General features: G+C 45.8%; 1 protein-coding gene across 2 annotated transcripts in view; it reads left to right on the top strand.

Annotated features, from left to right (window-relative positions):
* The window catches only part of TMEM255A (transmembrane protein 255A), a 54,886-nt gene that overhangs the window by 6,442 nt on the left and 29,475 nt on the right, over positions 1 to 18,969 (top strand). For both annotated transcript variants that reach the window (XM_042974201.1, XM_042974202.1), the window contains exons 2-5: positions 245 to 387; positions 10,283 to 10,345; positions 12,704 to 12,793; positions 18,609 to 18,677. In XM_042974201.1, the coding sequence (XP_042830135.1) occupies positions 245 to 387; positions 10,283 to 10,345; positions 12,704 to 12,793; positions 18,609 to 18,677 (365 nt within the window). The remainder of the gene's footprint in view (positions 1 to 244; positions 388 to 10,282; positions 10,346 to 12,703; positions 12,794 to 18,608; positions 18,678 to 18,969) is intronic.

Raw genomic sequence — 18,969 nt, 5'->3', positions numbered from 1 at the left:
GTTCATTTTCAAACCGGATATATATATATATATATATATTTTTTTTTTTTCTTCTTGTAAACGTGGCACCTGATGATTGCAAAATACCGGAAGCTCCATCCCTTCCCCATAATTCCCCTCCCCAGAGATAACCCCAGCTACCAGTTGGGGTAGGAAAGGAAGACCTTCCCAGTGATTTTTCCCTGTAAGTCCGTGCCCTTCTCCGGCCAAAATGAACCACTTCAGTTTCTCTGTGTGCTTTCAGGAGCCTTCAATCGAAGGAAACGAAACTCCATCTATGTCACCGTGACTCTGCTTATTGTGTCGGTGTTGATTCTCACGGTGGGCCTTGCCGCAACCACCAGGACCCAGAATGTGACCGTCGGAGGTTATTACCCGGGAGTTATTGTAAGTATAAAAGGCCTAGGTAGGTCTCAGGGGCTTGCTGGCTGCGGTCTTTCGGGTTCTACTCGGAGGGTTTTTGATTGTCTGAGTTTCCAGTGTTTGCTCAGGTTTCCTCCTGTATATTTCTCTGTATGTGTACAGAGAGGAAACTCTGGGCCCGTTAAGAAGAGCACTGGACTGAGAGTCAGAGGAATCCCAGCTGTGTCCCTAATTAGCAGTGTGCTGCTGAGCAAGTCACCTCGCCCTTTAAGCCCGTGATTTTCTGGTCTACGAGGTGTCACCAACCAGCAGGGTTAGCTTTAGGCTAAGGTCCCTTTCTCTCTGGGCACCTGCTTTCCCACGTATAACAGGCGTCACCTGACCCTACCTGAAACCTGACGACGGCTTGACACTCTGACCGTCAGCGCTGACCTCCAAAGTGAGCCTGCATTCCTACCAGGAAACACATGTGGAACATTTACTTCTAAGATAGGTATATTTATCCATTTACAGGTTTCATACATGTTCCTAAAACATACAGACATGGAAATTCAAGAATTAGATTCAAAAGAAATAACTTTTATTATCCTCATGCTAACTTCAAAGAATGACCTCCACTTCGCGTGAAGTCGGTCATTAAAGGTAGTGGCTATGAATCCTTATTTCAAGTAGCCCGCTAGATCATTTTGAACAGTTTTGGCTGACTTATCAGGTACAATTAGGTTACCGTGGGCATCATTTTTGGAAATTTTCAAATTGGGGTCGAGTCGACACACAATATCACACTACTTTCTGGTGTACGACATAGTGAGCCCATGTCTCTCCATGTTATGCTGTGCTCACCGCAAGCGTAGCTGCCGTCTGTCACCATACAGCGTGGCGTCATTGTTTTTTTAATGTCGATCCCACTGCGTAGCTGACAAAAAGCTCATCCCGAGACAAGTGTCAACTGTGCCATTTTCTTGTGGCTCGCTTCTGCTTACTTACATTATTAGGGTCATCTTCAATTTGCGGTTTCTCAACAGAAGCCTTTCCAAACCACCTGTCCATTTGATAGGGACCAGTTTAGTTAAAGCTAGATAACGCAGTCCGGGCACACGTCAAAAGCCCCGCCATCAACTGGTTGCTGCTGGGATCTTGCCTTTTCCTCCCTGCAAGACGGCTGACCTTGTTATCTGACATTCACACCGAGGGAGGGCGCCAGTGACAGTCTGTTTATTGAATATTTGTACCGCTTAATTTCTCTTACTAGTTTAGATAAACAATAAATAGGAAAAAAGAGTTCGAATAGTTTCTTAGTGTACATCACTGGATTGTTGTATCCATCACCAGGGTGCGTGGGATCCGCTCTGGAAACCACCGAACTCTTGACATACAAAGCCTCACTTTATAGCAAATCATCGTGTCGTATACATGACATAGATACAATTTCTTTTGTCATTTATACTTCAATAAATCTGGGGAAAAGAAGAGGAAAGAGAAACAAAAACAAACATGAGCCTCATTTGGATCGACACACACACGGCTGCTGATCCCAAAAGCCTAACCCTAGAGGTAGGGTCATATTTTCACCATCAATTATATAAATTGTCAATTGTAAGTGATTGTAGAGAACAGGGAGGAAGTTTGGAAGTTTAGGATGGTTCTTTTATGTATAGTTAGTACAGCAAAGAGGTCAGATGTGTTTGTGTTGTTGTTGTTTTTCTTTTTTCTTTTTTTGAAGAGGTGGGGTTGGAGAGAGAAGTCAAGGGAGAGGAAAGGATTAAAGATGGATGTCTTTGACAAGCCCAAGCTGCTGCGAGTGACCAAGCCTGACGAGGGTTGCCTAGGCCACGGATTCCACAGTCAGCCTCCTCAATAGCCCTGGCTGGCTGGCGCCAGACGTGCCTCCCACCTCCCACAGGCTGCCTGGGAAGTTCCTTCGCCACTCTTGGGCAGGCAGGGCTCCCTCCAGCCAAGGGCAGGTGTCCCTCTGTTAAATGTGTGATGTGAGAACTCACCCGGTCCACTTCCTGTGGTGAGGCAAGAAAACCAGTTGTCAGCAGAATTGGGTTTTATTTTTAAGCACAAGCGAGGGGGGCGAGGAGGAAGGGGGAGGTAAGATTGCATTTTGGTGGCTTGGAAAAGCAATTTATAGGGTCTGTGTGACTTTGTGTGCTTCAGGTAGCTGCGTTTTGTAAAATATTTCTGATGGATGAACAGATGCTCAAAGCCAAGAGTCAGACTCCCCATGGGTGAGGAAAAGGTATTTTCCCTGTCATTTAAGAGTAGGAACTCCTATTCTAGAACAGTGGCTATGAACCTGCTCTGTAGAATAGCTGCCTGTGGGTGGCTAGGTTGGAATGCATTAACAAAGGAAGGAGGGCGCATGATTGTTGGTATTCGAGTACCTGATGTTCAGCAAGCTCGGGTAGTTGAAGGGGTGCGTGCCTCTGTGTGTGTGTGTGTGTGTGTGTGTGTGTGTGTGTTTCACTAAAAGCTAATATGGAAATGTTAAGAGGAGAACCATCCCTAACAGACAGTGTGCCCCATGGTTTACCCTTTAAAAATGTGCTCTTAGAGTTCCTGTAGATTTGTTTCTTTAAAATGGGTTTTAATTATAGAAATGAATGGGGAAGATTGCAGATCGAAAGGCAGAAACATCCATTTGGGTTTAGAGGTCAAATCATGTTGTAACAAATACGGTGACGACTCAGGCCTCTGAAACAGCGTGTGCCTGACAATCCAGATTTATCCGGGAGTGGGATGCTTTCGCTCATTGACCCGTTTGGTTATTAGAGAGGTAGGTACTGTATAAACTCTAAGCCAGTGGTTTCCCTACTTTGGTGTGCAGAAGAATGACCAGATGAAGCTGTGGGAAATGCAGACCTCAGGTCCCTACCCCCAGAGATTCTGGTTTGGTAGGCTCGGTATGGCCCAGGAACCTGAATTTCCTTTTGATGAGCTAATTTTGATTGGAAAAGTAATACAAATTGAATCTGCATTTTACTAACTACCCCAGGGGAGCCTCATTCAAATGAACTGGCAACCACTTGGAGGACTAAAACCCAATAAATAAAATATGCTCAGCAATAAACCCAGGCATTTTAAGATTCCATACTGGCAAATTGGTCACTCTGAATATAAATGATCAGTGTATAGCAATGTGAAAAATTTCAGGCTACTTGGAACTCTGATGTTTTGGGGTTAGCTCTGCGGGTTAAATGCTTTAACAATAAATGAGAATTCAAAATTTCAAAACAGACAAATTAGGGCGCAGTTATTACATTAAAAGAAGGCTTATTATACATACAACTCACTTAAATATAGAGACTCGGGCATTTTAAAATATAATTACATTTGTACAGCTCAAACTCACATGAAACTTTTCTGGGGCATATTCATTTTGCCAAGCGAGGTGCCCTTGTACGGCAAGGTGCATTATAATAGGTCATGAGCTACTTGATCTGAGCTAGAATGTGGTGCCAGCATCCTAAGACACACACATGCATGTATGCATCTTTAAAGGTGCTAATCTGTCCAAGCGGAACGGCGCAGTTTTTTTAAAAACTTAAAATCGGTGAAGAAAGACAAACTGGTTTAGGATTTTTACTATCCACGAATGTTCCAGACATTCCATTCCAGAAGAGTTCAGTGAGCTTTCTACACCGGAGGCCTAAAAAAGGCAAGAGGCTCACTTGTTGTATAAAGCTGGAAAGGGTAGGGGAGAGAGTGCGCTCCTTGTCTGTAACACTTTAACCTTCGATCCGGGAGAATGAAGCCTTTAAATGTGTTTCCCAAGCAACCCACAAGATGGGGTTGGCCACCTGATCAGCATGGAAATCTTTCATTCTTGTACCCTCTCCCCAGTTGTTGTACTGCTAAGACTCATGCCAGCCTGGGTTTTCTTTAGGAGAAAAAAAAAACAGGAGTTTCAGCCCCGTTCACAAGGTGGGGGTGTGTGTGTGTGAGTTAATGGAAAAATTATATCAGAGTTACCGTGGGATAGTAGGAAACTGAGACAGCAGAGATCATTCAAAATAATGGCCCAGAAACTTTCTTTAGGCAGATGTGGCTTCAGCTTCACATGTAAAGACTCATGATAAATCCAACAAAGTTTAGACTAAAGCATGCTAAGGAAACATACTGAGCTCTGGATGGTAGAAGTTTGCAGTTTATTGTGAATTAGGGAGAAATTTGTCCACCTCTTGTTGAAAATGTCTCTAAAATATAAAATCATTCTAAAATAAAGTTCCTACCCCTAAGGTACATTTCAAAGATGGGTCTTGAGTCTGGATTTGCTAAATAAGACTTGTAATGCCGTAAAGTTCTAACCTTCATTGGCTCCCTGTTCCCTCCTTAGTTTTGTCATTCACAGCACTCCAAAGATGCCTTTGGTCTGGTCTCCCATTCCCCCCTCTTTTGCCAAAACTGTCAGTTCATGGCCCTGAACGCAACTTGGATTTTTCTGCCTTGCTGCTGTCATTTTCATTGTTCCCCCTGGTCTGGAATGTCCTCCCTGCGTTTCCTCTCTGTTTATCCAAATGCTCTGTTCTATCCCAACTTAAAGACAAGGCAGGACATTTTTCAACCGCGGGCGTCCACAGTGGCGTCTGCCATCTTTGAACTCCCCGCCATAGATTTCTCCTACTCATGGTTCCTGGAAAATACATCCTGCTTTGTGGCATCTGTAGGGCCATATTCTCATTTAGTTTTGTTTTTACAGGTCCCCGATCCCTTATCTGAATCCTTGGGCCAGATGTGTTGGAGAATTTAGATTTCTTTCCTTTTTTAAAATATTTTTTAAAAAAATTTTTAACATTTGTTTATTATTGAGAGACAGAGAGACACAGAGCGTGAGCAGGGGAGGGGTGCGCGGGGGGGGGGGGGAGACACAGAATCCGAAGCAGGCTCCAGGCTCTGAGCCGTCAGCACAGAACCCTACGCAGGGCTCGAACTCACAGACTGAGAGATCATGACCTGAGCTGAAGTCGGATGCTCAGCCGACTGAGCCACCCAGGCGCCCCTCTTTTTTTTAATATTTATTTTTTGGCGATGGAGAGCACAAGTGAGGGAGGGGCAGAGAGAGGGGGACAGAGGATCCGAAGCGGGCCTTGCACTGACAGGCTGACAGCAGCGAGCCCGATGTGGGGCTCGAACCCATGAACCGTGAGATCATGACCTGAGCCGAAGTCAGATGTCAATGGACTGAGCCATCCAGGTGCCCCTAGATTTCTTTTTTATTTTAGAAGGATAATACAGTGCATATATTATATTATCTAACATCCCAGGGGGGTTGAGAAAAACCCCATAATCAAGCACTTTCATATTCCTCTAATAAACTGAGTTTTTATACTAAGTGGATAAAGATTGTAAAATAATCTCACATCAGTTCAAGGTTTTGCCACCAAGTTAGTTACGAAAAAAAAACAACCTTTCGTTTTTAAGAGCTTTGTGGATTTCAGGATTATGGGAAGGAATTGTGGACCAGTTTACCTAATTATAGCTCCTTGAGGGTGAGTCTCATTGGTTGTAGTATCATATCCCCCGCCCCTACTTCTGGCCTCCAAATCACAGATATAGCACGGTGCCTGCCACAGAGTAATGTCCAATTAACACGTATTGAACGACTAATCCTTCTGAGCCTCGGTGCAGTGAATGGGAATCGGCCTAGTCCAAAAAGAGCCGTTAAATCTGACTTTGATGTCTAACGATTTGTGTTTTCCTTCAACGAGTGGAGGGCAGCCAAATCAAAGCAAATTGGTTATTTATTCAGGTAATGGGGAATCAAGATGGAGGTCCAAAGGCCTACACTTGCCATGATTCCCTGCAGTTCTCGAGGGAGAGCCAAAGAGCTTCCCTTTCTGGGGTCTCAGGAGAGTAAACAGTCGATTAGAAGTAGCTGCCCACTTTCAGGAAATTCTGTTGATTTTCCCCTTTTTATTTTCAACCCCTCAGCTCTTCCTCAGATAGGATTTTTCACTCCATCCTTGCAGGGAACCTCTTTCCCGGAGAGGGAGGGGAAGTGACGAAAGTCACTATTCTACTGACACACCACAAATGCAGCACAGTGTGGCTGAAAGAACACCAGCTGTTGGTCGGGGCACCTGTGGGCTCCTGGCCCTGTCAGTAACTTGCTATAAGAGGGGATGAGTCCATACAATTCTCTAGGCCACCATTTTCCTATCTATCAGATGGGAATCGTATCAGCTCCACCGAACTCCACAGCGTTACTGTGACCAAAATGGAGGGCACGTGTTGCTTTAAGTTAAAATGCTTTTCAAATGTACGGTAGTTTTTGCAACACTGGTGCGTTCATCAGCCTGTCATCCAGGTGAGTGAATTCTTCCAGCATGACTCAAAAGACAGTAGTTCCCTGCCTGGTGATCTCTACCTATCTTTGACCCCATGTTAAAATGTCTCCTCCTCTGTGAAATCTTAGACTTAACATTTATTTAGCGTCCTACCTCATGCAAGTCACACCACGTACTTTGTTAAAAAAGGTTTTCTTTTATTTGAGTATAGTGGACACAATGCTGTGCTAGTTTCAGGTGTATGACATAGTGATTCAACCATTGTGCTGTGCTCACCACGAGTATAGCTACCATCTGTCACCGTACAACGTTATTATAATATTATTGACTGTATTCCCTACGCTGTGCATTTTGTTCCCATGATTTATTCATTCCATAACTGGAAGCCTGTGTCTCTCACTCCCCTTCACCTATTTTGCTCATCCTCCACACACACCCCCCCCCTTCCCTCTGGGAACCATCAGTTTGTTTTCTGTATTTATAGGTCTGACCCTGCTTTTTGTGTGTTTATTCATGTGTTCTGTTTTTCAGATTTTGCATATGATGAAATCACATGGTATCTGTCTTTCTCTGACTTACTTCACTTAGCATAACACCCTCTAGGTCCGTCCAGGTTGTCACAAATGGCAAGATCTCACCCTTTTATGGCTGCGTATACATACCACATCTTCCCTTATCTCTTCGTCTATCAGGGGACACTTAGATTGCCTCCATATCTTGGCTATTGTAAATCATGCTGCGATAAATGGAGGGGTGCATGTATCTTTTTGAATTAGTGTTTTTGTTTTCTTTGGGTATATACCTAGTAGAAGTCACACTACATACTTTATCTCATTTAATCCTCACAGCAGCCCTGTGTGGTAGTTACCATCACGGTTTGCATTTTATAAGTGAGGTACCTGAAGCACAGAGTGGTTAAGGAACTAGCCCAAGGTCACACAGTTTACAAATAGCAGAGCCAAGGATATAATACAAAATGAATGATTCTGTTCTCCTGTAGCACTATGTTTATATGTTGCCTGCGGTCCTTAACCCACAGTTTGTCTCTCCTTCACTGGACTAGGAGCCCCTGGAGGGCAGGGACCACATCCTGTTTATCTGGCACAAGTGCTTAGTGAATATTGGAAAGTTGAATGAATCGGAGTGGATTAGAATGGAATGGAAAGAAAAGGAGGGAACTGGATAAAGTAACTGTCTAACCTGGGACTTCGGTCCCAAGTGCCTTGTCTTTCCAGTCAATTCCATAAGGCTTCAGCCCACCTCTTCCTGGCCACTACCATCAGAGTTATTTGAGAGTGCCAGGAATGACGAGGTTTTTTGCTTCCTGTCTGAAGGTCAAGACTGCTGTTGGGGTCCAGGAGACCATTAAGTGAATATCTGTGGAAACTGATAAGCTGCTCAGTCAAAGGACTTATTTTCCATGTAAGAGACTGCCTCTGATTTTCTCACAGTCTCCACAAGTGGTCCAGAGTGCCATGAACACAAACTATTCATGGAATTCTTCCTAAAAAATAAAAGCTGTGGAATATATTGGAGGTGTGGATAAGAGAAAACATGAAGCTGTGTTATGAAATACAGCAAGCAATGATAAGATTTTCCAGCTCAAATTGGGTTAGAGTTGCTCAGAAACTAAATGTCTTCAAAAACGATACTAATCAGGGGCGCCTGGGTGGCTCAGTCAGTTAAGCGTCCAACTTCGACTCAGGTCATGATCTCACAGCTCGTGAGATGGAGCCCCGTGTTGGGCTCTGTGCTTATAGCTCAGAGCTTGGAGCCTGCTTGGGATTCCAGGTCTCCCTCTCTCTGCCTCCCTGGCTCGTGCTCTGTCTCTCTCTCTTTCTCAAAAATAAATAAACATTAAAAAAAGTTTTTAATGGTAATAATCACTAGAACAATAATTAATATTTCCTGAGTACTTACTGTGTGCCAAGCACTGTGCTAAGTTCTTTCAATGTATCATCCTGGTTTGTGCTTGCAAAAGCCCTACGAGATAGCCACCACTCTAGTCCCCATTTTCCAGATTCGGAGACTGAGGTTTAGAGAAGCCAATCAGTTTGTTCAAGATCCCACAAACAAAGGTGGAAGAGCTGGGGCAGGAAGCCAGGCTGGTGTGAGAACCAGGTTTTAATCAGTATACTGTATAAAACAATACATTTCAATTACATTTAAACTAAGAGCAGGTGTTGGGGCGCCTGGGTGGCTCAGTCAAACGTCCAACTCTTGATTTCGGCTCAGGTCATGATCTCACGGTGGTTTGTGAGATCCAGCCCCGCATCGGGCTCTGTGCTGACCATGAGGAGCCTGCTTGAGAGTTTCTCTCTCTGCCTCTCCCCCACTCTCTCCCTCTCTAAACAAACAAACAAACAAACAAACAAATAAATAAGAACAGGTGGGAGATGGGCATAGTTTACCTGTTGAGTGAGGATGTTCTCAGTAGAGTCTTGGATGGCACATGATATACTCTTCATACACTTCGGCTTCTATTTCCCAAGAGGGGTTGCTGGCTGAGTGGCCCTGAAGAATGAGTCCTTGGAAACTTGTATTCATTCCTTCCCTTCATTCCCTTTCATCCTTGGGTTTCTGAGACAGTGACCCAGCCCCCCCAGGCAGCCCACCACATTCCTGCCTCGCCCTCCAGGCCATTAGATTTCCAACCACAGGTGTAAGGCTTGGGGGGGGCCTCAGACTGAAATAGATGCCCCTGTTAGCCATGGTAAGGCTGCAGATGGAAACCGGGACCATTAGTGAGGTTAAGAGACTCGCAGCTACATTGCTGAGCTTGTGTTAAGATTTATTGGCCCATGCTCACCACTCTTTACTTCTTCCGTTTTTACCCCTATCAGCAGCCTTCGTTAGTGATCGTGTTCAGCTGAGACGGGCCACCTCAGTCCGCTAATGGCAGAAGTGAGAGGAAAGTGGGACCCGCTACACTGAGCCATCATCCAATCCACTTAGACAGGGAAATTGTTTCGCAGGGTTTTACGCTGCCATTTCTGTTCACCCTCTAATGAATGCTTTCTGTCCATAAATGAAGCAGAGATGGAAGAAGAGGTGAATAAGTGCTAACATAAATTGCAGTGGGTCAGCCACAAATACAAGCTTTCAAAAAATAGGGTTGGTTTTTTTTTTTAAGTCTAGGTTAAGGTGCTTGCTGATTTCTAAAGTACTTCCTGGGTTTGATTAGTGTGCCGGATGCATCGAAAATTGCTATTTCAAATCTTCATTTTGTAATCCATGCATCAGAGTAGAAGGCCTCTTTTCAAAAAAAAAAAAAGATTCAAATCAGAATATAATGTGTGCTTTTCACCGTTACATGTCTCTTACTGACTCACCAGTCACGAGCTAGGTAATGGATATTGACATTGAGATAGGCAGGCTCTGAAACGCTCTGGTTGACCTTTACTCGTAGCTTTTAGGTATGATTTATTTCTATGAGGAAAAAATTTGCAAATAGTGGGGGAAGCACTTTTATTGAACACCTTGTATCTGTGTAACAGTTGCATGTGGCTTTAGCATCTATACCCCAGTTCTTTTCCGTTGTCCTGAATCATATCCAGGAGCTGCAATGATCGTGTGGCCAGGCTGGCCACCTTCCCACATGCTATGTTTGCCATGTTGCTTTGCAGCTCGGCTTTGGATCGTTCCTTGGAATCATCGGATCAAACCTTGTCGAGAACAAACGGCAGATGGTAAGTCTGCATCGCTATAGAATTACACTCTTTGTCTGAAAAAGCTGAATATATTTATGAATTAAATAACACACTTCCTAAGGTTGCCCACATTGGGCCACAAAAGTAACTGCTCCTTTGCCTTTTCTCCTCAGCCTCCAGGGAACTTGTTCGAAAGTGACCCTGTGGTATGGGACTTGTTCTCATCTTGCCCGATGCTCCCTCAGTGCCCTAGTTGGTCTCCTTAAGTGAAAGAGATAGAATATTCTGGATCTTGCCCTTTGCTCTCCTCCTCCCTCTCAGATGCATAACCTTTGGGGAAGGTTTTTGCAGAGGGCTCCTGCCTTTTAGGGTATTACAATCTAGGAGACTTAGATCAAGAGGACAAGTCACACTTGGGGCACACAAAAGACAAAATTATGAAGCCAACCTAAAGTATTCCCACGACTCATACTTCAAAGCTAAGTGTGTTGTAATGTTCAAAGGAAGAAGGAACATGTAACAGGAGGTAAAACTTAGAAAGTTCTATGTCCTAACAGGGGCCACAAGGGCAAGCTGTTGGGTTTCCTGGTATGGACCGAATTGCAAGCATATTGTAGATTTATTGGCTTGTAAATCAAGATGCCTGGTGAGTGGTCAGATGGTGGACTGATTAGGCTCCCCCAGTACAAGCCTCTGTGGCATCTAGACTTTGATAATGGGGTCTATTTAACAGCACGTTTAATCAGATAACGTCATAGCTCCAGGGACAGAGAACTCTAACCATATGTTCTCATATGAATCGCCCTCAAGGGAGAGATCATAGTTCTCTTCTTCCATTTCACCTGGACTCCCCGCCTCCCCTGCCTGTTGTGTTTGCACTTGGGGCTTACATTATTCAAAATAACGGGAGAGTTTTAATTGTAGAGCTGATCATAGCATAGCTGATAATGCCAATTTCATGACATCGTTCATCCATTATTTACCAATTCTCTGTAGCGCTGTGAAGTGAGATTTATGGGGAGAGGCTTTTGAACAACTCCTGAAGGAGATGAGTATTTCCTCCTGGCCTGTAGAGGAGGGAGAACCTTAGGGCGGCCTTGACTTTGATTTGATTTTGCCCGGGAGAGCAGTTTAATGCCATGCTATTTCCCCCCTCTTTGCCCCCAAACACCTGAAGAAAGCAAAACACTGATTCCATCTAGTTCTGAGGGTCAACACGGGCAGACGGTAGGCTTAGGCAGCGCCTGCCCCTGCCCCTGTAAGCACCTTCCCCCGCATTGGGTTGTAGTATCACCCTTGTAGTGGAAGATGAATTATTAGGAAAACTTGTCATTTAACATGATCATATAACATGATATAACATGTATATATACACTCATATACATATATACGCATATACATATGCATATATACTCATCATATAACATGTTGAGTATAGGGCAGTCTGGTTCAAGCAAACATTTTCTTACTTAAAAATTTTGGGGGGTGCCTGGGTGGCTCAGTCGGTTCAGCGTCCGACTTTGGCTCAGGTCATGCTCTCCAGATTTGTGAATTCAAGCCCTGGGTCGGGCTGTGTGCTGACGGCCCAGAGCCTGGAGCCCACTTCGGATTCTGTGTCTCCCTCTCTCTCCCCGCCCCTCCCCCGCTCGCACTCTGTCTCTCCCTCTCTCAAAAAGAAATAAGCATTTGAAAAATTTTTAAGAAAAAATAAATAAATACTAAAAAGAAAAAAGAAAACTTTTTGTATATATTACGCAGAGTTAGTTGATCAGTTCCAGAGACTTCAACCCTTGTCAAATGTCTTTGGTATTTACTTTGGTATTTATTTGTCTTTGGTATTTACATCTTACTAAGTTGACTGTTCTTTCTTCAACAATGCAGAAGGCCATGTAGGGTTGTGTGGGGCCTCAGAACCATCCCTGTCTTCATCAGTGCCCACTGCGAGGGGTTGAGAAGAACACTGGACTAGGAGTTGGTGGGCATCAGACCGGATGGTGACCCCGGGCACACCACTTCCCCTCCTTGAGCCTCCAATCCACCAGTAAATAAAATAGGGGGTTGGACCACATGATGTCAAAGGTCCGACATCTTTCTGAGTCTGAGCCTGGAAGAGCCACACGTGTTCCTCCTTGGACAATAGGCTGGATGTTCATGTGGTGCTGACAGACTCACTGAATGAGTTTCTTAGCTTGCCCTGAACATGGGGAACGTGCTTCAGTGGCCCCTTCCCTGCCTCCCTCGGCTCCCACTCATCCTGGGTGATTGAAGAAAGCACCCTCATGGGGTGGCCGGCCAGAGTTCTGCATTGGCTGGCATTCTCTTGGGGACCATCTAGTCTCCAGAAGCAGCAAGAGTGGAAGGCTAACAGACACTTTTGTTCCCCCCTCATCCTCGCAGCTGGTGGCCTCCATCGTCTTTATCAGCTTTGGGGTGATTGCGGCCTTCTGTTGTGCCATCGTCGACGGGGTCTTTGCTGCGAGACACATTGTGAGTACTTTCAGTCCTGGGTTCAAGCCATTGTACGATACGGCAAAGTTGAGTGTGTGCTGAGATGTGTGCCGAGTGCTGTGAGGGGTACAGAAGAGGGAGAAAACAAGATCCGTGTCTCAGGTTGCCGACAGTCGAGGACACCACGGGACACACGGTCATCTAGAGAACAGGGGCTGAGCCGGGGGTATAAACTCTAAGTACCAGAGCGGTTTATCCTGGACTCCAGTGGCCGGGACAGGCTTCCCCGTGGTGGTGGGAGCTAAGCCTTTGACACGTAACTGAGATTTGGAAAGGCAGAGGGAAGGGCTTTGGGGCCGGGGGAATGACTCAGAGGTGACGTTGGGAGCGAGGAGGCAGGGAAGAGCAGGGGGGCCCATGACTTGAGAGCCTTGGAGGCTTCAGCAGCCACAAGAACAGACCATGAAGACAGAGTCACCTTTTCTCAGATACCTGAACTTTGCTGTCCCTACAACCATGGTTGGCGTTTAGTGATAGGATTGGGCTCCAGAGAAGGCCCCAGAGCTAGAAGCCTCCACTCAGAGCCCAGTCCTGGAGTGCGGGTGCCAAATCCTTCCTCCTCTGGAGAAGCTGCACCTTGAGAAAGGCCATTTTACTCCTGAAACCCGAACCTGTGCTCTTGTTTGAGGAGGCCTGGGATTCAGGGCATTCCTGTGTGGCTGTCTACAGGAGCCCTCGCCCCTCTTTCAGTACTTTCCATTCCATAGTGTTCCAGACTATTCTGCTAGGGCTGACTTCTCCATCAGGCACAATAGGCACAACGCCTGTGGCCCATAGGACTTTCAGGGTTTCAGTAAAATATTAGCATTTCTTTTCAAATCCGTAGAAACATGATAAGCTTTTAGGTCAAGAAAAAGTTTTCCCATATAATATAAATATATTTGTCTTTATACCAATGCAGTCATTAGATATAATTAAAATAAAGAAGGGGCGCCTGGGTGGCTCAGTCAGTTAAGCATTTGACTCTTGATTTCAGCTCAGGTCATGATCTCACGGTTCGTGAGCTTGACCCTCGTGTCGGGCTCCATGCTGACAGTGCAGGGCCTGCTTGGGATTCTCTCTCTCCCTCTTTCTCTGCCCTTCCCCCACTAGCGCTCTCTCTCTCAAAATAAACCTTTAAACAAAATAAAGAAAATATAATTTTCAATATTTTTTAACGGGGAGAAGGACCCACAAAAGCAAAAGTGCCTAGGTCCCAGGGAGGCTGTAACATAGCCCTGATCCAGCCCACAAACCCAAATCAAAAGCGAGCCACAGCAACTTACTGGGCCCCCACAACCAACACAAGTACTCCTTTCATTCCTACTGAATCAGCAGGGAGAATGAAAACACCTCGTGAACTAGTTGGAACTGTTTTGCTTTCCAAAACAACTGAATTGGAGCAAAATTGTATTACCAGAATCTTCTGTGGATCAATGGCACTTTATTCCATTTCAGTCACTGGCTAATAGTGCAGGTCATGTTGAGGGAGCCTCGTGGGTACGGTTGGATCTGGGGAAGGATGATCCGTGACGTTATTATTTCAATTCCAACTTGCTCTCGGACCCTCCTCTCAGGAGTAAGAGTCAGTCCATCATTTGCCAAGATTGGAGGGACTCATGTGGTTGGTGCTTCCCCACAAGCAGTCTCCGAATTGGTGTCTCAGGAGAGGATTTCTGGGCAGAGGGCAGAGCAAGGGGTGAGAGAGAGAGGGTCTTTACCCGATTTTCTTTCCGGGCCGAGAATTTAAATGTAGGCCCCTCTATCAGACCCATCCCTTCTGATTTTAGATGAGAACAGCCATCTTCTTCATCTTTTTCTTCTTAAAAAGGCCAGTGATACATGGGGAACTCGTAACATCCACAAGCCCACCACCCTAACTTAGCAATCCGTATCATTTTTGCATATGACCCTCTGAGTAAGCACCCAGTTGTGTGGCTGTGTGTAGCGTGGTTGCAGCCAATCATGGCATGCGTGCTATTGGTATTCAACAGGAGCCATCTTAATAACAACAATGCCTTGTTTTTGTGTAGCGTATTTAGCTTTTAAATGTGCCTTCACATCTATTGTCTCATTGGAGACCCACAGCAATCCTGTGAGATATGTAGGGCAAGCATTATTATCCCCATTTGACAAGCAGTATTCACTCTGAGGCAGTCTCCATGGTAACAGAGGCCTAGTGGCCAAGAAGCCTGCAGTAGATTTTGATGGCATCATGAGCTAAAATGGCTTCCTCTTTTTCCTTCTTCCTCCCACTCCTAGTGTGTTTTTTTTTAACAGCTTTATTGAGATGTAGTTCACATCCCATATAATTCACCCACTTAAAGTGTACAATTCAGTGGTTTTCAGTATCCTCACTGTTACGTGGAAACCACCACCACATCAATTTTAGAAGATTTTCAGCATCCCCCAAAAGAAGCCCCATGCTCTTGACTCTCACCTCCCTTTACCTCTAGTCGCCTCAGCCCTAAGCAGCTACTAGTCTACTTGTTTTTTTCTTGATAGATTTCCCTATGCTAATTAACCTTTCATATTAATGGGATCATAGAATATCATGGTCTTTTGCGACCTGACTTCTTTCACTTAGTGTGCTATCCTCAGGGCTCACCCATGTCGTAGCATGTATCAGTGCTTCATAGCTTTTCACGGCCTAATAATATTCCACCGTATGGATATACCACATGTTGTTTGTCCATTCGGTGGCCGATGGGCATTTGGGTTGTTTCCAGCTTGTGGCTTTTATTAATAATGCTGCTCTAAACATGCATGTACCATGTGGCCATATGTTTTTGTTTTCCTTGGGTATATACCTAGGAGTGGAATTGCCTGGCCGTATGGTAACCACGTTTACCCTTTTGAGGACCTACTGGACAGTTTCCGAAAAGAGCCGCACCGTTTTCCATTCCCACCAGAAGTGTATGTAGGAGAGTTCCCATTTCTCTGCATCCTTGCCGACTCTTATGATCTGACTTTTTGATTCTAGTATCCCACTAACCATCCCAGTGGGAATCAAGTGGTATCTCAGTGTGGTTTTGATTTGCGTTTCCTTGACACTCCTAAATGTTTTTGAGCACTGGCCTCTGTCAAAGGCAATGGAGAAAAATCCAAGTTATACTTACTGGAAGTTTCCTCTATCGACCACCTACGTGTCTCTGACTCCAGGCCCTCTGTACTTCCCACAGTTAGTGGCCTGCAGCAAAGTGTTTGATTCGTGGATTTGGGTTAAGGCTGGATGAATCTTTTAGAAAACCTTTCTGCTTACACTGCACCTGTCCTAAGACATCTGCCAGCCCTCACTGACACCCAGAGAGTTCTGAGAAAGGAGGCTTTGTTAATGTATGGCAATATCCGTTGGCCAGTTTAACGAAAGGCCCTTTTGGATCCTAGCACTGCTTGGGTGGGCTAAAGCCAGGCTTTCTTTTTATAAACAATGAATTTTTTAAAAGATTTTATATTTAAGTCATCTCTACACCCAACGTGGGGCTCGAAGTCACAACTTCGAGATCACGAGTCACGTGCTCCTCTGAGCCAGCCGGGTGCCCCTAAAGTCAGCCTTTCCTGTTGTTGAAATCTCTCAGCACTATCTTGCCCTGTCCTTTGGCTTGGGAATGTGTGAGCTACCTCTCAAGACCTACCTTCTTACACGCCCCTTTAAATATGTCTTCTTCCTTCTCTCTTGTCTCCTGGTTCTTTCCTTCCCCGCCCCCAACATGGCCCTTAACCATCTGGGAAGGTCATTTTGCCTTTTTGTAACAGTTTCCCCTCTTTCAAATGGATGTAATAGTAACCTACCTCTCAGGCTCAACCTGAGTGTGATATGAAGTAATGGGTGCAAACTGGGCCTGGCACAGAGTAGGCACTCAACATAAAGCAATGTCCATTTCCATCTCTTCGCTCCAGAGTCGGAAGCCCTTCGGATTTGAAAGGTCACCGAGCCCTCACGAAGTGACTTTTTCCTACCTCCCAGTTGCCAGGGCTTATTCCTTCTCGGGGGTCTCAATGCAGAATAGCAGCCAGAGGCAGCAAAGGGGCAACCGTCACACACGTCTGTCTTCATCTGGGGCAGTTGGCGGCTGAATGCTTTTTGCAGAACCAGGAGGTCGGGAGGGCTGTGACCAGCGTATCAAGCCTCCCTTTCCACAAGATAATAGTGGTCTCTGCTATTGTGCAAACACGGAAAATAAACCCTGCTGCGTGTGAACATGAGAACCCTCGCTCCTTTCCCCCCTAACTCCAGCCTCAGCCCACAGGTCAATGTACTTTCAGAACAGTGAACAAACAAGAGGTCCCTGTAGAAGCAGCTGATGGGAAGTCTTAGGTGCTCGATGGGGCTGGGAGGCAGGAGGCACTGGGGTGTCAGGATCAGGAGATGTTAAATCATCCGTGGGAAAAGCAGCCACTGGGATTTGAAAATGGCAAGTGGGGGCAGGAGGGAAGGTGCTTGGCCACCCACCCCCCAGGTCAGTTTGCATGAACTTCTTGTCCCGTCCTAACCTGCTTTTGGCCAGAGCTCCGCCACCACTCAGGAGATGTTTAGCATCACCCCAGAAGTGAACAGCATCCCCTGCCTGCAAGTTTCCAGGCAGCCCTGGATGGTGCTTGTCTGCTCTACCCCAACCCCCGTGCCTGGGAGTTCCCTCAGCAGGAAGCTGGCCAAGCCAGGAGGGTAAACCAGCTGCCCTTGAGCCCCATGTTAGTTTTCTGGGCTTTAGCAGTGTGTTTGGAGTTCACTGTCTTTACCTAGTATCCCTAGTATCTGTGTAGTTGAGTGGAAATGGCTCATAGTGTAGTTGAGTTAAACTCTACAGCAGTCTCAGGACACCCAGGTGGCTCAGTTGGCTAAGTGTCCAGCTCTCGGTTTCAGCTCAGGTCATGATCTCATGGTTTTGTGAGTTCGAGCCCTGCATCAGGCTCTGTGTTGACGGTGCGGGCCCTGCATGGGATTCTCTGTCTCCCTGTCTCTCTGCTCCTCCTCCACTCATGTTCTCTCTGTCTCTCTCAAAATAAATAAATAAACTTCAAGAATTTTTGAAAGAGGGGCGCCTGGGTGGCTCAGTCGGTTGCGTGTCCGACTTCGGCTCAGGTCACGATCTCATGGTCTGCGAGTTTGAGCCCCGCGTCGGGCTCTGTGCTGACAGCCCAGAGCCTGGAGCCTGCTTCGGATTCTGTGTCTCCCTCTCTCTCTGCCCCTAACCCACTCGCATTCTGCCTCTGTCTCTCTCAAAAATAAATAAACATTAAAAAAAAATTTTAAAGAAATCTACAGTAGTCTCAGTAGCTGCTCAGCCCCCTGGGGCTTGCTTCCTGAGCTCTTCCTTCTGGAAAAGCTGTGGCAATGACAGCAGGGAGCACATGTCAGCCAGCCCGTGTCCTGTCCTCAGGTGATGATGAGAACTCATTGATGGAGTTGGGCTCCCTCCTTTTGAGAGTATGGTGTTGTAAGAATTTTGAATCTTGTTCCCTGGGGACTCTTTGGAAGAAGACAAAGACTGGAAATAAAAGAAAACCAGAGAGGAAATTTCAAGAAAACCATTTCTTAGTCAGTTTCCGAATTTCTCATTAACCAAGTGGCCCAACAGAAAGCAGTTATTAGAACATCTTAATCTAATCCTCAGATTCTCAGGGTCCATAGAAGGGCTGCTTTCAGAAATTAACCCAACCCACTGCCTACTCGTGTGTGTGTGTGTGTGTGTGTGTGTGCGTGTGTGTGCGTGTGTGTGCGTGTGTGTGTTCAAATCTTTTATTACCCATCAGAGCACTTGCTGCTTTATTTTCCAAAACCAACACTTCTTTGGTTCGGTGTTTCCCTTTCCAGGATCTGAAACCACTCTATGCTAACCGGTGCCACTATGTCCCCAAGACATCCCAGAAGGAGGCTGAGGAGGTGAGCCAGAATGAGGCTGCATGTCTTACTTTTGGGGAAAGTCTTCCGTTCTGCCTGAAACCCCCTTCCCTGTACTCCTTTTCACGGGCCTAAGGCTTGCTGTTAGGTGTCTGTAGCTGATTTGTTCAGTGGGTCAGAGCACAGTGTTAATGAGGCCACGGTCATAGGTTGGAGCCTCAAGAGGCCTAATCAGATTTACTTTGCTCTGTGGCCACAGGCTGCCCCTCTGACCCCAGCAGGCAGCCTCTCCGTGTGTGGCTTTGATCCCAAGAGGGACAGATGAGTACAGAGG

Source organism: Panthera tigris, chromosome X, assembly GCF_018350195.1.
Source record: "Panthera tigris isolate Pti1 chromosome X, P.tigris_Pti1_mat1.1, whole genome shotgun sequence".
Classification (NCBI taxonomy): Eukaryota; Metazoa; Chordata; class Mammalia; order Carnivora; family Felidae; genus Panthera; species Panthera tigris.
The sequence above is the reverse complement of the archived record's forward strand: the minus strand, read 5'-3'. Positions and strand labels throughout refer to the sequence as shown.